The 21,062-nt window shown below is 36.6% G+C and overlaps 3 protein-coding genes across 3 annotated transcripts; 2 read left to right on the forward strand and 1 right to left on the reverse strand.

The window, feature by feature from the left end:
* Window positions 1–163: 163 nt before the first annotated feature.
* On the forward strand, window positions 164–1,161 carry PG986_003947 (uncharacterized protein; the record flags this gene model as incomplete). The annotated part of the gene is made up of 2 exons (XM_066840169.1): window positions 164–199; window positions 436–1,161. The coding sequence occupies 2 exons, from the start codon at window positions 164–166 to the stop codon at window positions 1,159–1,161; spliced, it is 762 nt and encodes a 253-aa protein (XP_066702796.1).
* Window positions 1,162–3,860: 2,699 nt separating this feature from the next.
* PG986_003948 (uncharacterized protein) lies at window positions 3,861–5,213 on the forward strand (the record flags this gene model as incomplete). The annotated part of the gene is made up of 5 exons (XM_066840170.1): window positions 3,861–4,058; window positions 4,127–4,375; window positions 4,445–4,854; window positions 4,928–5,118; window positions 5,176–5,213. The coding sequence occupies 5 exons, from the start codon at window positions 3,861–3,863 to the stop codon at window positions 5,211–5,213; spliced, it is 1,086 nt and encodes a 361-aa protein (XP_066702797.1).
* Window positions 5,214–5,513: 300 nt separating this feature from the next.
* On the reverse strand, window positions 5,514–6,547 carry PG986_003949 (NAD(P)-binding protein; the record flags this gene model as incomplete). Its single annotated transcript, XM_066840171.1, has 2 exons — window positions 5,514–5,931; window positions 5,994–6,547. 2 exons carry the CDS (start codon window positions 6,545–6,547, stop codon window positions 5,514–5,516), a joined length of 972 nt encoding a protein of 323 aa, XP_066702798.1.
* Window positions 6,548–21,062: the final 14,515 nt, after the last annotated feature.

The raw sequence follows: 21,062 nt of genomic DNA on the forward strand, positions 1-21,062 counted from the left end.
GCACGAACGCTGCATACGAAGTCTATCCTCAAATGCGGCGGTTGAACTGCGATACGTTTGAGAATTTGAGTTGGCACCGGAAATCCAAGGCGCCATCCACACGAGGTCACTTCCGAACCAACCATGCCGCACGCTTGTTAAACAATGCGGAACTCTATTCAAAATGTCGCTCTCGGTAAATGCTGAATTCATCCGAACGGTAAGAATAGACCTGGTTGATAGCAGTCATCAGTTGAATTTCGGTGTTTAGGTAGAGAATGCCGCATCCCTACGGGTTGAGATCATTGGTCCTACATACTACATTGTATAAGCCCAGCTTGAGTCGCTTAAACCACTGCGAGAGAAGCAGGTAATCATTAACAATTATTCATACAAGGATGGTTCATCATATATGCCAGAGCTTAAAAGAACATCACACAAACTAGCATGTACCAGTTCCACGCCCACCCCAAAAGGTCATCGTCACCTGCTATCCTCATGCATTTCATACACCACGCCCTGATGGTCCGTCGTCCCCGGAATATTCGAGAGCTCCTGCGGCGGCGCCAGAGGAGGGGACGCAGCACTGCCCCCCATATCCGCCACTCCCGCCACCGAGGACGGAGGCCGACTCGAGGGATTCTGGACCTGCTGCCAGCCGTTGGTTCCCGGGACGTTGGCGAGCTCGTGGGGTACCGGCCCGCTGACATGTGTGGTGGTCGAAACCGGGCGCAAGGTCGCCTTGTTCTGGTCTTCCCAGGCCGTCGCGGCACCAGCGCCGGTGGGCGGCGCCGACGACACCGGCCTGGAATGCGGCGGCGGCGGCGGCTGGTCATTATAGACGAGGTCGCTGTAGGGTGCGTTTTGGTGGCCGCCTCTGGCACCTGTCACCGCCGCGGCCGCGGAAGCCTTCTTGCCGCGGTGTCGCATGATCCACCAGACCAGGAGGCCGACCAGGGCGCATCTGATGATTGGTCCCGCCACAGCTCCGGCGATCCAGGCCTGGGAAGACGCAGAGGAGGAAGCGGCAGCTGGTATGTCTGTGTCCCGGCCCGGCTGGGCGCTCGTCGCCGCCGGGGCCGCGCTCGTAGTGCCGCCCGGGCAGCCGCTGGCGTTGTTGTCGTAGCCAGTGTCGTACTCGTGGAAGATGATGAGCTTGTCGCTGGAACAGAGTCGTCTTAGCCGTCTGGAAGATTCGTGTCTGTGGAAGGAACCGGGGGGGGGTGGGAGGATCGGGGTAAGCATGTGAGAACAACGGGTCCTCTTACACGTAGTTGAGGTCGCCGCCTGTATCTGTCTGAATACGGTGTTGGCGGCCCAGTTCTGAGCACACATGTAAAGGATGTTGATCGGGGATCCGTTCGGTCGCGTTTGGAAGATCGACATGGTCGCGACACTATATGATGGACTGTACCGACGCAGTGAGTATTCCGGCCATATTTTCATCATTCTGAGAGGGATTCTCGGTGCGCGAACACTTACCAGTACTCTGTTGTCCCGCTTTGTACCAAGACTGTTCCGTATCCTTGGGTGTAGAATGTGGCGAAACCGCCATTGCAATAGTGACCGGCCCATTTGTCACTGGTTGTATAAGTCTGGGCGGTATCCAGCAATATTGCTTGGGCTTTTGGTCACCGATATATTAGCCATGACGACCCAAAGCAAGACTATGAAACGGGGTATAAGTAAACACGGATGGGGTATTGGGGAAGGCGAGGTAAAGTAGGTTGTACACATACTGAAGCCTTTGATATAGAACCCCTCGAAGTTTGGGGATGCGGCGAGCCGTGAAAGGTCGGATGCAGCCATGCTGGTTGTCATCTTGGCCATGCGGGTGTTGGCCCCCAGCACTCGGTGACGTGCTTCAAAAAGATTTCAGTGATAGAAATGACCTGCGAATCAACGGCGCGGGCCAAATTTGGTCGCTTGGAAAGGCAACGCAACGGCCTGGGCAATTACTGCCTACAGAAGTGTGGAGAGAGGCCAGTAGAACGGGTACCCTGAGGCGAAGAGCAGGCAGTTGCTCAAGCATGAAGCCCGAGGAGGTCAGGTCTTGCCGAAGAGCATGGAGATCTTCGGAGTGAGGAGGCGAATGTCCATATATTCTTCAGGGTATGCCAAGTTACCTGAGAGGCTTCTTCGTCTCCCGTCGAACGCCTAGAACGCCTGCAGGATGGCGGAGTGGTGTGCTAGGAAAGTTCGAACTTCTCGTCTAATCTGAGCCTGGCCCCTTTTAGGGATATTAGCTACTCGGTCGCCGTTACTTGCTAGGGGCACCCTGGCCTTTGTCGGTGAGGCCAGAGCTATGTTCCCTAATTTTTGGTAACCCACTGTAGTTGTGTTGGTTGAGAAATCAACTCACTACATCTATTAGAGGCCTGAGATATGCCGGCGCATGTTGGTGCTCTGTTGGGTGTAATTATAGAGTCGGTGAGAATAACTTCAAATTCCGGAGACCACATGAAACTCTCCACGCCTTACACGCCACCGCCACGGTACCGAGTCCTTGGGCTAGGATGATTCCCTCCGAAGCCACATGAAAGAGATTCGGGGTCCAGACCTCTACGGCCTATTAGCATCAGTATTGATGCACAACATCTCAGCTGGCATCATATATGAGAGGGCATCCTTCGGTATTCGGTGACCCGGGGAATATTTACATATCCACGAAAGCTCCTCTGCCCCCTTTTTAGCGTTGGTGTACTTGGGCCCCACGATAATTACTTACCTACTTATGTAGCAAAGCACAAGCGTTCGGATATTAACGATTAATCTTCATATGAGACAGAAATCACTTACATTTACATCGTCACGTGTATCTGCCATAGCATTATCGCATCGCGTTGTTGGTTCCAACTAGTCAAAGCCATAGGCCGGGCGCGATATGGTATCCCAATAGACCCCTTCTCTTTTGTTTCTTTCTTTTCCCCCTGCTGTTTTTGTTGATTCTGGGGTGTCATTCTTCTTGTACACATCTGGGAGTCACATGGTCATTTGAGGGAACCTGGTATGGCATCACGGTCATGTCTGTCACGACAAGATTGAACCTGCGTCCTGGCTAGGTAGTTGCGAATCAGATGAGGTTCTGGATCCCACATCGAAGAAGCCCTACCAGCGTCACACGCCACAGACCTCAAACTGCGGCCTTCGCACCTTTCTCGGCCTGTAGAAGTCGCAGTTGTGATGGAGCGTTCGTCAGAATCCTCATATGCATGTCTCGGGACCTAAATGCAAGATCACATTCAGACGACCTGGGCTTCTTGAAAATGGAAAGACCCTGGTTTGCTGAACCACATACTTTCCTCTCAGTAGAGCGACTCGGCCTAGCATGTGTTAGTAGGGCTGGTGCCGTATGCTGCAGCGCCTTCAGCGGCAAGTCGGTGCCATGCTGCAGTGTCCATGGGCCACCCTAGCGCAACTGGAATACAGCAACAACTGCCGACAGTCTTGCTCTCTTCAACTGTTAAACATGTGCACATTCTTGGTTCGCCGGTCTTCACTGGCTAAATGCACTTCAGGTTTGTTTCATTGGTTGGACCGGACTTGACCTCTCCCCTCGTCAGGGGATTGAGCCAATGGGATCCCAACATCGAGATTGCAATATACAGCGGCGGAACCTGCTGTTTGGGGTACCAAGATGCCAAGGACCTGCGGATTTCGGGAGTTTTGAAAGATAACGGTCGCCCATGGTACCCGTCGCGCATCATTGGGCAGGCTGTACCCCCGTGTTTGCACCCGGGTTGCTATATCACAAATGGCCGGCCCCGCGACGATCTCAAGATCATGACCGCCCGTCTGAAGAAGAAGACGGCCTGTGTTGTTTTCGATTCGCAACATTCAGTACCAATCCGAGTTGAACTTTTGCGTACAGGAGCACCTCAATGATGTTGTGGCAGTACCTCGCAACCACCGCGCTTTTCGCGGAGGGCGCCCTTGGCCAAAGCCTGGGTTCCGCGTCGTTCCTCCGTTTTGGCTGCTCCCAGCTTGTCGTTGAGCGTGTTGATCCCCTGGTGGCGCCAGGGCTCAACCCTTCTCCTCATGTGCACCAGGTCGTCGGAGGCAACTCGTTCAATGTCACAGTATGCCTTCCGCCTTGGTAGAAGGTGTTCGACTCAATAAGTTACCCGACTGACGATTATATGTGTAGATGGACCCGAACACGATTGACCCTCCCGCACAGTCGACCTGCACGTCTTGCATTTACACGGAAGATACGAGTAACTATTGGACCGCCTCGATGTACTTCCAGTCTCCCGAGAACGGCACCTTCAAGCGTGTCCCCCAGATGGCCAACGGCCGCTTAAACGGTACCCTTTTGCCTCAAGATGGCGGCCTCACGGTCTACTACATGCTGCCGTTCTCCGGACGCAATATGAAAGTCACCGCATTCCCAGTGGTAAGTTGAGCTCCATCTCTTCTTCCTATGACTGCACTCCCATCGCCAATGCCATGACCACATCCGCAGGGCTTCCGCATGCTCGCCGGTAACCCCATGCTCCGCTCCAAGACGGGCATGGCCCCGGGAATCTGCCACCGCTGCCTGGCCGCGTCGGACCGGACCTCGGGCGGCGCCGGCGCCCCCTGCGACCGCAGCGACACGGCCACGTTCCCCAAGACGCCCTGCCCGGGCGGCATCCGGGCCACCATCATCTTCCCGTCCTGCTGGGACGGCAAGAACGTCGACAGCCCGGACCACCAGAGCCACGTGGCATACGCGCCGTCGGGCATGGCGCTCGCGGGCGACCGCTGCCCCAGCACGCACCCCGTGCGCATCCCGCAGGTCATGTACGAGATCATGTTCGATACGACGCAGTTCAACGACGCCAAGTACTGGCAGGGCGAGAAGCAGCCGCTCGTGTACAGCTTTGGTGACCCGTGAGCTCTCCTCGTTTATTCCACTATATTCATGTGATCTGTAACTAATCTGAGCTTTCTCCTCCTCTTGTAGCACTGGCTATGGTGCCCATGGCGACTATCTTTTCGGCTGGAAAGACGATGCTCTTCAGCGTGCCATGGATGGATTGGGCAAGACCTGCGGTAGTGAGTACTGCGATAAGGTCCTCAAAATCCAAGACGGTAAGGATGCCATTGGATGCACCAAAGCACAACAAGCAAAAGAAGATGTAGGCTCCGGTGGATGTAAGTAAATAATGTAGCCTCGCCCACGGTGGACAAACTGACATGTACTTGAACTAGGGATCTCTGAGCTTCCGGGCGGAACTCAAGTGGGCTGATGGAAACATAGCGCGATCGCAACAGGTCCTACTTTTGAATATCAAACAGAACTGGCAGTTACGCACGTATTGGTTATCGTTGAGCTTATGAGTCTGTAGATAATCAATTGACCAACTTATATGGATATGTATATCGTTTTAATTTTGTCGGCGGCACCAACTATTGAAATAATTGGAAGAAATAATGATATCTATTGCAGGTGTTTCTTGGCCAGCTTGGAGGAAGAAGAACTCGACATTGTTCCTATGACTCTAAACACTTCAAACTCAGTTGATAAAACCCTTCACCGTTGCTTCGCATCAGTCAAAGTACTCGCTGGCTCGCCCAGATCCACCTTCCTCCACTCCTTTCAGAGCTAACAACAGATCTTTCCTCTGCCCAGGGTGCCATCTACCATCACAGATCGCGTACCCTCCCGCCATAACACGGTCAAAGGTGACCGCATCAGAAAACGCCATCCACAGATACGTCTCCACGCCATGAATCGGGTCGCGAAGAATAGGGCGTGTGAGGTAGTAGGTCCACGCTGGAACGGAGCGCCATATGTTCGTGATGTAGTTGCCTGGGTTCCCCGCGATGTGCACGACGCAGGGTGCTTGGTTGTCGGGGCTGGTCGTTTCGGCACCCTGACCAGCCGTCTGCCGACGGGAGAACTCGGATGCCAAGAACCAGTTCGCTGTCTTAGATGAAGAGTACAACTCATTCTGGTTCGTCACGCTGTGGGGTTCTCCAGGAATGCCTTCCGGATCCCATCCTTGGGGCTCATCATTTCAACAAACATGGAGGCGGGCCACACTACGCGAACGCCATCCTTCGGGCTCTTCACGGCAGTCCTCGATAACATGGGCATAAGCAGTCGCGTTAGCAAGTGGGCGCCGATTGAATTGACGCAGAAATGGTATTCGCATCCTTGCTTGGATTTGGGCACATTGCTCACGGCACCAGTGCCCGCATTGTTGAACAACACATCAAGTCGTCCGTTCGGGCCCTCGGACTGGAGAACTTGTTGAGCGGCTGACTGAACGGTGGTGAAATCCAGCAAGTCCATATAGATGAACTCAAGACTTCCTCTCTGAGCCCCGGACGTGCCTTTGTTACCTTGATATTGGGCTTTAATACGGGCAATGGCGTCTTCGGCATGCTGACGAGTTCGCGTCAACATATAGACCTTGGCACCGGCACCGTAAAGCACACGGGACAGGTGATACCCGAGTCCTGACGATCCGCCCGTCTCAACAAATACCTTTCCAACCTGGCTTGGAAGGTTTTCTTGCGTGAGCGGAGCGCTATTGCGCGGTGGGAAGATTTGGGTCCAACCGGAGGCAAAAGACATGATGGATGATGGGGATGGTGCGGGTTGGACACAGGCTTGGGGACGAAATGGAATCAATTTGTTGGTGTATGATGCATATGAGGAGGCCTTGCTTGACAAGCAGCTGTATCAACTGCGAAACATGTTACGTCTGAGTATCTCATGTATCTATATCTCAAGAATGGGCATGGAGGTAGGCCGGTCAGGATTATTGCAATTGAGTGTGCACCTGGGCTGTCAATACAGCGCAACCCCCCAGGCAGGACCCAGGCGCCGTCACGCTAAACGTACACTCCGGGCGTTCACCAAATATGTTGTGTTACAAAATGTATCTCCATTTCCGATATGTGTCTTGGCTCTAATTTTCGAGGTCGTGCATCTTCCTGGGGCAATAACGGGCGATCCAGCCAGATTGGGAACCCAACCCCGCGCCGGACACTCTGCACAGGAACACACCATACCAACATACCCAGGCAGATGTCAGATAAGGTGGTTGGCACTGTCAGATGGAAGTAGCGGTATATTGCCCGCTTTTATTAATAAATAGCCGAACTAGTTTTATAAATATAGATTTATATTAAAATAATTAAACTAAACTAAATACGTATGAACTATAAAAATATATAATTTTACGCGTTTAATAATTAAAAGTTTTATATATTTAAAAAAGCGATTTAGTATATAATAAACGTATTTTATTAAACTAAATTATTATTTATTTTTATTTATTACGATTAACGTAATATTATATTATTATATTTACTTTTATTATTATTAAAACTTAATTAAGCGTTTTTAAATATTAAAAGACTTAAAACTACGACTTTTAAGCTTTAATTACCTTTTTAAACATATAAAAAGAAGTTTAAAGATTTAACCGATAAATTCAACGTTTTAAAAAGCTTATAAAAAACGACTATAAACGTTTTATAACTATCGAAATAAACCTTTTTAATATATTTATTTAATAATAGGTTTTTTTGCAATTGAAAGTTCGTCGTAATTAAAATAAACCATTTAATAATACCGAGTTAACGGATTTTAATAGCGAGCTCGCGATTTATTAAAAAAATAATTATATATTCGAACGATAATAAGGCGGTATTTAAAAACTTATAAGGTTTATTAATAACACGGTTAACGAGATTTACCGATTTATTTATTATTTTCCCGATCGATTATTTATAATTTAATATCGTAACTTTAATATTATCGGAGTATTTAAATTAAAAACTACTTTTACTCGAGTTAAAACTACTTATTAAATAATTATTCGACCCTTTAATAAATTACCGAAAAATATAAAACCCTAAATTTAATAATAAAAACCGCTATAGCCTTCGATTAACGCTACGAATTACTGGAAATACTCGATATTAAAGGCTAAAATTATAATTTAATAATTTACTTCGAAACTATATTATCGTAATAAATCATATAGTTTAAAAAGGAAACTAATTAATTAAATACGATAAAATATAAAGTAATAATGATCGATTTACGTAGTTTTTATAATTATATTATATTAGCGAGTAAAATAAAAAGGTTGTTTTCGTTACCTTTAATAATAATAACGACGAAAAATAAAGTAATAAACTTAATATAAATAAATAAATAAAAAAACCGACGAAGCTTATTTTAAATCGAAAAAATCTTTCCTATTATAATACCGGTAAAAGGACCTCGTAAAGCTGGAAACGAGACCGAGGACTAGTTAATAAATACGCGATCTACGAAAACGAATAGTAAAAGTAGAAAATTTATTACTATTTATTTTTAAAAATAGTATTTAAATATTAAGTTAATTAATTAACCTTAATTAAATTAATACCTTATATATTAAGTAAGTATTCGGAGATTCAAAAGAAATATAACCGGATTAAGAAAACTAAAAATTAAAACACTTAAAAAACGCCGGATTAATAGCGAAGGTATTTATTATTATATTAACGTGGCTTACCACTACGCGACGTATATCACTTAATAATACACCTTAGTTTATTTCTAATATAATTAAACTTTAACGCGTAATACCTTTATAACTATAATACTTAATTAATCCTAAAAAGATCGGATAGTTTTAACAATTTAAACGATACGAAATGGACCGAATTAAATAAATTAAAGAGTAGTAATAAAAGTTTATAATATACCCGAATTAATTTTACGCTATTAAATCTACGACCGAACTTTAAAACGCGAAATCCGACCGAAATAATATAAAATAAATCTAATTAAAAAGGAGGTATTTCGTAAGTATATAATTAATTTAAATATTTAAAGGATACCTCCCGATTTTATTAATATAAAAAATATAACTAATCTCTTTACCGCGTCGTACGGCGGTAACCACGTTAGTAAATATTAAGTTAAGCGTTTTATTAACCGTAACCCGGATTTAAAGATTAAAATAAATCGTTAATATAATTATTAAAGGGCTCTTTATAAAAATTCCAAAGTTATTTCTATTTAATTTACGCTAATCGCGAATATAAAGGCGAAATATAGGATTATTAACGAAAATATCTAAAATTTCAACGAAACCAGCTTTATAATAAATATAATCGGGTTAATACTCGTCGTAATATACACCGAGCGGCGTAAAAAAACGAAATCGGTCCAACTTAATAATTAAAAATAAACAACGACGATTAAATATATTAATTCGTAAAGCTAATATATTCCGCCGTTTTTAATCGTTTAAAGCTAATATTACCTCACGAATTAATCCCGTAAAACTAATTTACCGGGCGATTAAGTAATTACACTAACTTTTAATAACTAAATTAATAATAAGATAAGCCTAAATTAAATTAAGCACTTCGATAAATATACTAGATCGTAAACGAAAGATTATTACCGCCTCTTAATTTTTAACGGCTATAAAAACTATATTTCGGCCGAATTTAAAGTATATTATTAAAATAATAATATTATTACTATTAATATACCTCCCTATTTATCGCACTTATTTTAACTTCTCGATATAATACTTTATTCGCCTTTAAAACGTATTTATTAAAAAAAATCGAACTATTTATTAAAGCTTCTATAAACTATATTACTAAGCTCGAGTTCTTTATCGCCTTTAAAACCACGTATTTTATTATTTTTACGGAAACTAACATTAAATCTAGATTTAATATATTTAATTTAATACCTTATAACCTTAATAACGTAATTAATAAGCTAAATATATATCTCTAGACGCTTATACTTAACCTATCCCGTTTAGAGATAGCTAGTACTTACGACCTTTAAACGTTATTTAACCCCTTATAAATAATTAAACACTTTATTTATATTAAAAAAGGTATTTACCTATTAAAGAAGCTCTTTAACGCCGATTTTAAATATAATAAACTAAATAACGAAAAGTATAATTAAACTAATTTATAAGATAACCCTTATACACGATAAAATATATATACTAAAAGATGCTAATTTAATACTTTTTAAGCGCCGGAGAGCTAAAAAGTCGCAAATTCAGCTTAAAAAAGCTTTTATTATTAAAGAATTTTAGTAGTTATAGGATAAAAAGATAAAAGGGAAGCGTTTAGCGTTTAATAAAAGTAAAAATAAAGGTTCGTTAAAATAGAAAGCGATTAATAAAAGGCGTTATAGTATTTATAACGAAATAAGTTATAATATATAAATATATAAAAAAGATATAGAATTAAGCGAAAAATTAAATAATAAATAGTTTTAATTAATTTTAAACGTTATAATTAAATTAATTTATATAAAAAGGTTAAAAAATAGAAAAGGTACGTCGCTAAGTAATATACGTCGCGTAATGGTAAACCACGTTAACTTTTTTCGCTATTATTAATTATATTTTTAAATCGTATAACGTAGTTTACCACTATGCAACGTATATCACTTAACGACGTACCTTTTCTACTTTTCGACCTTTTTATATAAATTAATTTAACTATAACGCTTAAAATTAATTAAAATTATTCGCTATTTAATTTTTCGCTTAATTTTATATCTTTTTTATATATTTATATATTATAACTTATTTCGTTATAAATACTATAACGCCTTTTATTAATCGCTTTCTATTTTAACGAACCTTTATTTTTACTTTTATTAAACGCTAAACGCTTCCCTTTTATCTTCTTATCCTATAACTACTAAAATTCTTTAATAATAAAAGCTTTTTTAAATTAAACTCGCAACTTTTTAACTCTTTAACGCTTAAAAAATACTAAATTAACCTCTTTTAATATATATATCTTATCGTATATAAAGATTATTTTATAAGCTATTTTAATTATACTTTTCGCTATTTAATTTATTATATTTAAAATCGGCGTCGGAAAACTTCTTTAATAAATAAACACCCTCTTTTTAATATAAATAAAATACTTAATTATTTATTAAAAGTTAAATAACATTTAAAAGTCGTAAATACTAGCCGTCTTTAAACGGGATAAATTAAGTATAAACGTCTAAAGATATACATTTAACTTATTAATTACCTCGTTAAGGTTATAAAGTATTAAATTAAATACGTTAAATCTAGATTTAATATTAATTTTTATAAAAATAATAAGATATACGGCTTTAAAAGTAATAAAAAGTTTAAGCTTAATAATATAATTTATAAAAACTTTAGTAAATAACTTAATTTCTTTTAAATAAATATACTTTAAAAGCGAATAAAGTATTATATTAAAAGGTTAGAGTAAGTATAATAAATAAAGAGGTATATTAATAGTAATAATATCGTTATTTTAGTAATATACTTTAAATTCGGCCGAAATATAGCTCTTATAGCCGTTAAAAATTAAAAGGCGGTAACGACCCTTTGTTTACGATTTAATATATTTATCGAAATACTTAATTTAGTTTAAGCCTATCTCGTTATTAATTCAGCTATTAAAAGTCGGCTTAATTACTTAATCGCCCGGTAAATCGGTTTCGCGGGATTAATTTATAAAGTAATATTAACTTTAAACGATTAAAAACGGCGGAATATATTAACCCTACGAATTAATATATTTAATCGCCGTTATTTATTCTTAATTACTAAATTAAATTAACTTCGCTTTTTTATACCGCTTAGCGTATATTATAATAAGTATTAACTTAATTATACTTATTATAAAACTAATTTCGTTAAAATCTTAAATATTTTTATTAATAATCCCGTATTTCGTCTTTATATTCGCGATTAATATAAATTAAATAAAAATAACTTTAAAAGTTTTATAAAAAGCCTTTTAATAATTATACCGACGATTTATTTTAATCTTTAAATCCGGGTTACGGTTAATAAAGCGCTTAATTTAATACTTATCGACGCGGTCGCCGCCGCGCGACGCGGTAAAGAAATTAATTATATTTTTATATTAATACAATCGGGAGGTATTCTTCGAATATTTAAATTAATTATATACTTATAAAATATTTCTTCTTTAATTAAATTTATTTTACGTTATTTCGGTCGAATTTTACGTTTTAAAGTTTAGTTATAAATTTAATAACGTAAAATTAATTTAGGTATATTATAAACTTTTATTATTACTTTTTAACTTATTTAATTCGGTTCGTTTCGTGTTATTTAAATTATTAAAACTATCCGATCTTTTTAAGATTAATTAAGCATTATAATTATAAAAATATTACGCGTTAAAATTTAATTATATTAAAATTAAATTAAGGTGCGTTACTAAGTAATATACGTCGCGTAGTAGTAAACCACGTTATACGTAATAATTATTATACGGTTTAATATAACTTTTACGGCTTCTTAGTTAATACGGTTTAACGTTAATTTAAAATCGAAACACGAATACATTATTAATTAAGTATTTTATTATTTATACGAAATAAAATACTTAACTTTTTAATTCGGAGATATAAACGACTTTTTTATTACGAGTAATATATCGTTCGCTAATAATACTTTTAATTATAAAAGTTTTTAAAAATATACTATTAAATTATTCGACGATATAATCGGTTAAAAAGCCGGTAAATAAAATACCGTTATAATATTAATAATAAAAATAAAGCTTTTCGCTTTCGCTTTCGTCGTAAAAAAAAGCTTCGTAATATAACGATTAATTAAATAATTTAATATTAAGCTTAATTAAAATAGCACTATTATTTAATATAATAATTCTTAAATTATACGTTTACTTAACGCCGAAATAATCGTTTTATAAACTAAACTACGGTACGTTAATATATATAACTATTAGCTTCGATAAAAAGCTTAAGAAGAAAAAATTAAGGTCGTTTATACGCCGATAAAAAATATAATAATTAACGAGTTTATAAAAGCTTTTTTATTAATTAATACTATACTTTTTATAAATAAATAAAACTCGTAAACGTTAATAAGTAATTAAAAAAGCGGTAATTAAAAAAAGTTATATAAAAGGAATTAAAATGTGAAAGGTGCACGAATCTAGGTGGTAACGATAAGTAAGGGGGTGGTGAAAGGATAAAGTTAACGCTTATCCTTTTTATATTTCTAGGGGGCCTAAGTTTTTATATATATAGGGCGGCGGAGTAAAGCCGGAACCGGTATATAAGCGCCCCGTTTTTTTATTTCTATTATAACTATTCCCCTTTTTAAGTAAGCGTTTTAATTACGTAGGCGGCTTTATTTACGCGGTCCGTTTATTTTAACGGGAGCTTAATTAATAAAAAATTCCGTGGTAAGTTATAAAGTAATAAAGTAAAAGTAAAAGGTAAATAAGAAATAAATAAGGGGCGCGAGCGTTAAGGCGCTTATATTTAAGGTGCCCTTCGGAATATAAATAAACCTATAAAATTATCGAACCTACGCTCGATATTTTTTTTATAACGCCGATTATAACTTTTTTTATAATTATTAATACTACGGTTTCTTTTCCGTATTTTAACATTTTCGCGCCCGTTATTTTATCGTAACCCCTTTAATACCCCTCTACTTATTATAGCTATCGCTCGCCACCGAATTAATTTATTAAATAACTATAACGGCGTTTTTATTACCACCGCGATCGATTAAGCTTATTACCTATACGTTTTATTTTAAACGGTTAACTATAAACCTTTCGAGGGCGAATTACCAGAGTTTAACTACGTTTTTAGTAACCCGTACTCTTTATTATATAATTAAATATATTTAAAACTCGGCTATATTAACGGTAATAAAATTTACAAAGCCATAAATACGCGCAGTTTTTTCGGTATTAATAGTATTTCGTTAACGTTTTATAGTAAATTCCCGGCGCTTTTATAAGCGATTTTAATATCGTCGGCACTATCTTCTTAAGCCTGGCCGAGTACTTTTAAAAGGTAAATAACACCGATAAGTACGTTTTCTTTTTAACCCTTCGCCGCGAAGCGGGCAGTATTCTTTACCGTCTCGTCGTTACCTTTACCCGTATAGTCGAGGCTTACAAAACCGAATTTAATATTAACGGCTCGAAAAAAACCGTTAAAATAAGTAGAAATTCTCGGCTATTTTCTTTATAGCTACCGCGAATGCTTAATAAATCTATTTTAAATAAAAAGGCTTAGTCGATTACCGTTAAGAGTACCTCGCCCGCGAGGATATTTTACGTAAACGTTTTTAGCCTAGCGCCCTTAACGCCGTAAATTTAAGGATCCTCTTTTTATATTACGTAGTTTCGCTAACGTTTTTTTAAACTATCGATAAGCTTATAATTATCGAAGCTTTCGTTTAGCCTCGCCTATTACCCCGCGACCATAGTTTCGCTATTTAATATATAATTCTCGGCTTCGTTTAAAAGCGTATCGCCGCTTTTTTCGCCCGTATTAACGATAACGCCGTCGATAAATAAACCGACTATCTTAAGGATTATTTAAAACCCATAGGTTTAATTTTTTAAACGGAAGTTTCGTTTTTATTTCGGCCGCGTTTTTTTTATTAAATATATAATTTAATCGGCGTAATACAAGACCTCGTAGCCTATTAGAAAGGCGTAAATATAATTACTATTTAAATAAGTAAGTTCGATTTTTACCGGGGCCCGGTTTCGGCCGTATTTTTATCATTATTAATTAATAATTTATTAGAGTTTTTAGGTTATTTCGGCTTTTTATTATAACTTTTTTTTAAGCCTGCCTCTTTTTTTCGTAGTTAACTAATTAACGTATACCCTTTTTTCGTATTACGCGACCTTCGCCGGCGCGTTTTTTAGGTTTTCGGCCGGCTTTTATTAATTATATTCGAACGGCCAGCCTTTTTATTTTACTAAATAATATACTTAGTCTTTTTATTTTATTTTATTTCGCACTTTTTTACCTCCCACTTTTCGTCGGCTTCTAGTTCCGGTATCGGAAGCGCTCCATCGGCCCTCGCCGTCTATGGCTCTAATAGCTGGATAAGGAAAACGTCGTAGAGCCGGGCGTACTTCTCGGGCAGGGCTAATCGGTAAGCAAGGGTTTCGATACGCTCTAGAACTTTAAAAGGTTCGACGAACTTAGGGGCTAGTTTCCGGTTTTAAACCTTTAAGTTTTTAATAAATAGGCTTATTATTTAGTTTACGCTTAAAATTAACGGTTTATAGTAAAAATTATAATATTTCGCTTATTTTTCGGTCGCTTTTCGCTATCTCTCTTTTATTCCCGCCCGTAACTCCTATAGTTTTAATAGCCGGTTTTTTACCGCAGGGGCCCTTTTTCGAAAAAAGTCGTCCTCGACGAATATTCGGAAATTCGGCTGGTAACCGTAAATTACTTCGAAAAGGGAGAGGTTTATTAATAAGTTAACGGCTAAATTAATTACGAAAAAGGTAATATATAATAGGTTCGACTATAACTTTAATTATTCCGTTATGTAATAACGTAAGTAAATTTTAATAACCTAGTTTATACGCTTTATTTATCCGTCGGTTTATAAATAAAACGTTATCGAATACTTTAGTTTTATTTTACTCTCGTAATTTAATTCGGACTAAAAGGCGTTAATAAAAATAACTCCCCGGTCCGAGAACAGCCTTTTTAAGCTCCCGAACTAGCACTTTATTTTCTTATAAAAAAGTTAAACTAACTTTACAGTATTAATAAAAATTATTACTAGGAAAAAAAACAGTTTAATATATCGGTTTATTATTATAAAAATAGCGTTAACGGCTTTTTTATAATAAAAAAACTCCGGTAAGCCGGTAATAAAGTTTATATTATATTCTTTTTTAAAGCGATTTAATTACGGTAACGACGCGAGCTTACTATAAAATCGATAATGTTTCGCTTTCGAACCGAGGTATACCGAATAGTTTTTTATATATTCCGTTACGTCGCTTCGTAGCTCAGGTTAATAAAACTTCCTTTTTAAAAGTTATATTATCCGATCGCGTTCGAAATAATTATTAAGCAGGTCGTTATAATAAATCTATAATAATTACGCTCGTAACGCTATTTATTTTAATACGTAAGCTTTTTTTTTTAAAGTATACCAAACTTTTTTTTATAACCGACTAATCGCGGTTCGAACTAATTTCGGCCGCGGATTACGCTTTACTCTCTTAATAAACTTCGTTCCGTTCTTAGGCTTATATAATAAAAATCTTTAAATTTATACTAATTTAGTTTATTAAAAAGTCTTTTTCTTAAGCGGACCTTTTTACCTTTCGCCGGGATATCGCTTACGATAAAACTATACGTTCTCCCGCATTTCGCGTTCCGTATATCGCCTAGATTAATACCCGTAGTTTATTTTTTAAAAGTATAGTATCCACTATTAACTTCCGCCTTAACGTCGGTAATAATATTAAATTATTTTCTATATCGGCGGTATAATTAGGCCGTTTCGACGGGTTATCGGCCGAGTTACTCTTTCCCGGCCGATATATAATCGTAAAATTAAAAAAAACTAAATATATATACTATCGTACTTAGCGACTATTTAACTTTTCGCTCTTTATAAAGCTTTATAAGTTTTTATAGTCTAATAATACTTCGATAGCGTGCTTCGCCCTTTTTAAATAGTATTTCTAATACTTAAAATACGAAACAATCGCCAATATTTTTTAATCTAAAATTTTATAGTTTAATTTTAACCCCGAAAACTTTTTAAAAAAAAAGAGATCGAGTATTAAAATCTTCCGTTACCCTTTTAAGAAAAGGTTCCGGCTATTGCGAACCGGGAGGCGTTTATTTCGAGCCTTACCGGCTTTTCGGGATTAAAATAGGCTAATAACGGAGTTAATTAAAAAGACTATTTTAAGTATTTAAAGGCTTACTCCGCGGCGCTGTTTAACGAAAATAAACTCTCGTTTTTTTTAAGGTTACGCTTTTTTAAGAGTTTTATTAAAAAAGTAGCGATTCCCGAATACTTTTTTATAAATCGCTAATAAAAATTATAAAAGCTTAAAAAAATTTATAGGTTATAAACGGAATTTAATATAAACTATTTTTAAATAGTGTTTACTTATAACGGGTTTATTAATACTCTTTTTATAGAAATTCGATACCCTAGGAATTCGAGCGAGCTTTAAAAGAATTAGTATTTAACGCGTTTAATATATAAATCCGCTTATATTAGTTTTTCGACGATTTATTGTACGTATTTCTCTTAGGTTTCTTTATCGGCAGAATAAATTAAAATATTATCTAGGTATACCACATAATACGTATCGATTAATCCCTCGAGGTATTGCGAAATATAGTATTAAAACGTAATTAAGACGTTAATAAGGCTTATAATTATTACTAAGAATTCATAGTAGCCGTATCGAGTACGGAACGCGGTTTTTTACTTATCCCCTAATTTAATACGAATACGGTAATACGCATTTTTTAAATCGATTTTTAAAAAGACTTTTAATTACGAGATTTTGTTTAATATTTTTAAAATGAGGGGTAAAGTATAACGATTTTTAATCGTGATTTTATTAAAGCCCTTATAATCTACGTATAACCGCAGCGTCTCGTCTTTTTTAAGGACGAAAAGGATAGGGGCCCCGGCTGGGCTCTAGGACTCGCGGATTTTTCCTCCCTTTTTTATTTTGTTCAGCTATTCGCGCAGGGTTTTTAACTCGGAGTACGATAACGGGTAAATAAGCTTATAAAAGGGTCCCGTGCCCGGTTCGAAATCGATAGCATAATTTATTAATCGGTTAAACGAGAGGATATCGTACTTTTCTATATTAAAAAAGTGGTAAGTCCGTTAAAATATTATAAAAAAGGCGCGTCGAAGGGACGATTAACGACTTTTAATGTTTTTTCTTTTTTTTATATATTTTTTTTAGGAATACTACGGCGTAATATTAAGCTTAGTTTTTATAAGCGCGGTAAAATACTCGAGGTATAAAAAATTAAATCCGCGTTATATCGATAAAGAATTATTAGCGGTTTAATTTTATATTAAGCATTATTCGCAGTATTTATATAGTTTTATAGGATAAAAGAACGGGGGCGCCGGTATATCAGGGGTCTTAATTAATCGCGACGTAAGGCCGGCGAACCTTTTAAGTTACCCCTCGGAAATTAGTAATATTAAACTTTACTTAATAAACGTTATACGTAGGGATATATAACTTATTAATCGACGTAATTAATACTACGCAAAATAAGGCTCGAAGTAACTTAGCCTCTTCGGCGAAAGTATAGTTAGTTATATTTATTCTTAAGTAAGTATTTAAATCGACGAACGTATAAATCGGGGTAAAGCGCAATGATGGGGTAATAACTATAATAAGGGTCCGTAAGGTTTTAAATACCTTTACGAATAAACTAGTGGTTAAAAAGGGTATTTCTCTATTTAAAACCTGCGGTTATTTCCCGATATATATTATATTAGCGCTATATCCGGGGCTATATATTTATTAGCGTAATAGCCCTTTTTTTTATATCGATAATAAATAACCTAGTTTAAATTAAAACGATTCGCGGTGTTATTAAATAAAAGTTATATATTACCCGGGTAAAACGATAAGGTAGTAATATTTTACCGAGTTTTAAAAAGGTTTATTTTACGTTATTTAAGGCTCCCTTTTTTAAACTCGGTAGCGTTTTCTTCGTTTCGGAACCGTTTCCTTAAGGTTAATTTAGTTCGGCTATAAGGTTTTCCGTCCTTTATAAAAACGGGGAGGATTTTTTATCGTTATTTCATAAAGTCGACTATATTATTACGCCGATTTAAAAAGTTATCGTAATAATTTATAATGTTTTAACGTAGAAATAAAAGGAGTTTCCCGAAAAAAAATAGTGTGTACGTTTTTTATCGAAATATAAATATACTTAGTTTTTTAAAAACGATAAATACTCGTAAAACTGCCTCGGATTTTAGCGTAGAAGTTAATAAGTTTTTTTTAATTATAAACTAATTATAGCGTCCTCGTTAACGGGGCTTCGGATTATTAATCTTATTTAAGTTCGGAAAGTTTTTTAATTACTTTATAACTATTTCGCCTCGTTTTTTATAAAAGATTCCGTTTTAAGCCGGAACTATTATTTTATTTTTAACGTTATTTAGTTACGGGCGTATAGGATATGCGCGCGCGAGCGTCGATATAGTTTTAGTATCGTTTTATAGATTATTTTTAGCTTTTCGATTTAGCTTTTTTATTACGCTCGTGTAAAAATTGGGCTTAGCTGTTCGTGACGGAATTTAATAGGCTTACTAAAATTTATATCCGAGTCGCTAACCGATAAGGCCCTTTTCGCGTCATTGCTAAAGTAATTTAAGCTTTAATCGCGCTTATCGAGTATCGAAAAGGTGTCGCTACCGCTATTCGAGGGTAATAAAGGCGAAAAGAGGTTTTTATTATTCCCCGCATAGTTAAAACGTAATCGTTAATTATTAAATTTTTTAAGGCGCTATTTAAACGAGGTACGGTTCGTTATAAACTATTTTATTTCTCTTTATAAACGTGTTCGAAAAAATTCGAAAAGAAACTTTTTTAGTCCCGTAATGCCCGAAGCTTTAACTATAACGTTATTTATAAACTTAAAAGGATCTTTTTTTATAATAAATTCGGGGCGTTCCCGAGGCTTTCTTTACCCGGGTTTAAATCGGAGAGGGCGCGCTTTATAAAAGCTTTACCCTTTCTTTTCGAGGTTAATATTATTACTAAATAAATTATTATAAAAGCGTTAAAATTATAAAAGGTGCACGAATCTAAGTGGTAACGATAGGTAAAAAGTAATAAAAGAACAAAGCTAACGCTTATCCTTCTATATTTCTAGGGGGCCTAAGTCTCTATATATATAGGGCGGCGGAGTAGAGCCGGAACCGGTACGTAAGCGCCCCGTTCCTTCTGCTCCTATCACATAAAAAACTCGAGGATTACTTAAAAAAGGGAGATCGACGTTTTAATTAAAAGCTTTATATTATTTTAAGCTTTAATTAAACCTTTTTACTATTTAAAAGTATATTATAATATACATTTATATTTATTCGGCGTATTATAATATACTTATTTATTTTAATTTACGTTTATTTATACTTTTAATTATTTATTAATATATTATAATATAATTATATAAAGCTTTAATTTATTTTAAAAATATATTTATTAACGTAATTCACGGTCTAATTAAACACACGGTTTAATTAAACACTTTCCAAGGCCTCGTACAACGAAATATAAATTATTTCTACTATAACGCATTTAATATATTAAAATTAATCGGAATCCTCTTCTTTAAATACTTTTATATTATTTTAATAAGTACGCGCATTATACCCGGGCTCCCCGTAAATTTTATAGCGTCGCGGGCGCGTTTTAAGCTTTTTTATACGACTATTATTTCGGCGCGATTTATCTTATAATTATTTATTAACGTTCTTTTAAAACTATAGGTTTTTTTTAGTTTATATATAAAGTAATCCTTTATTTTATAGCCGTTTTTTTTTTCGTACGGCGGCGCCGGTTAAGTATTTTATTTACTTTTCGTAGTACGGTTACTTTACCTTTTAAAAAAGCGAGCCGGTATATTATTTGCGTTATACCTTTCGTAATTTAGTTAAGTTTAATTAAAATCGACGTCGAAGAGCTATTTTAATGCCGTACGATACGGTTTCGAACGTATTCGGTTTAGGATTAAGCCTTAATCGGGTTATTTAAAATCTTTAATTCTCAAAAAATAAGTAGGCCGAAAAACGTCCCCGGAGGTATTAAAGTACGTAGTTTTATATTTAACTATAAAATAATATATTCCGGATCGTACGGGACGAGTCCGGTCCCTTAAAAACCTCTTTATATATTTAAAACGGTAAAAGTCGCCTAGAACGCTTTTAAAAACGTTAATAAGAAGTCCTCCTTTAAAATATAAGTAATATACGCCCGTATAAAACCTTTAATTTTTTTTCCCGTACGCCCTTTTTAACGCACGAAAACAGCCGATATTAAAAGGTTAAAGCTTATACGACGAATAAAAAGGTATATAAAGTATAATAATCGAGTTTTTTTATAGTAAAACTCGAAAGCTATCGAGTAATAACTCTTATAGCCGTTAAGGATTAATAGGCGGTAAATACCCTTCGTATAAAACTTCGTGTATTTATCGAAGTATCGAATTTAGTCCTCGCTTTTTTTATTCGTAATCTAGCTATTTTTAA

Source organism: Apiospora aurea (assembly GCF_038362705.1).
Source record: "Apiospora aurea strain CBS 24483 chromosome Unknown utg000003l_segment0_segment0, whole genome shotgun sequence".
In the NCBI taxonomy this organism is placed as follows: Eukaryota; Fungi; Ascomycota; class Sordariomycetes; order Amphisphaeriales; family Apiosporaceae; genus Apiospora; species Apiospora aurea.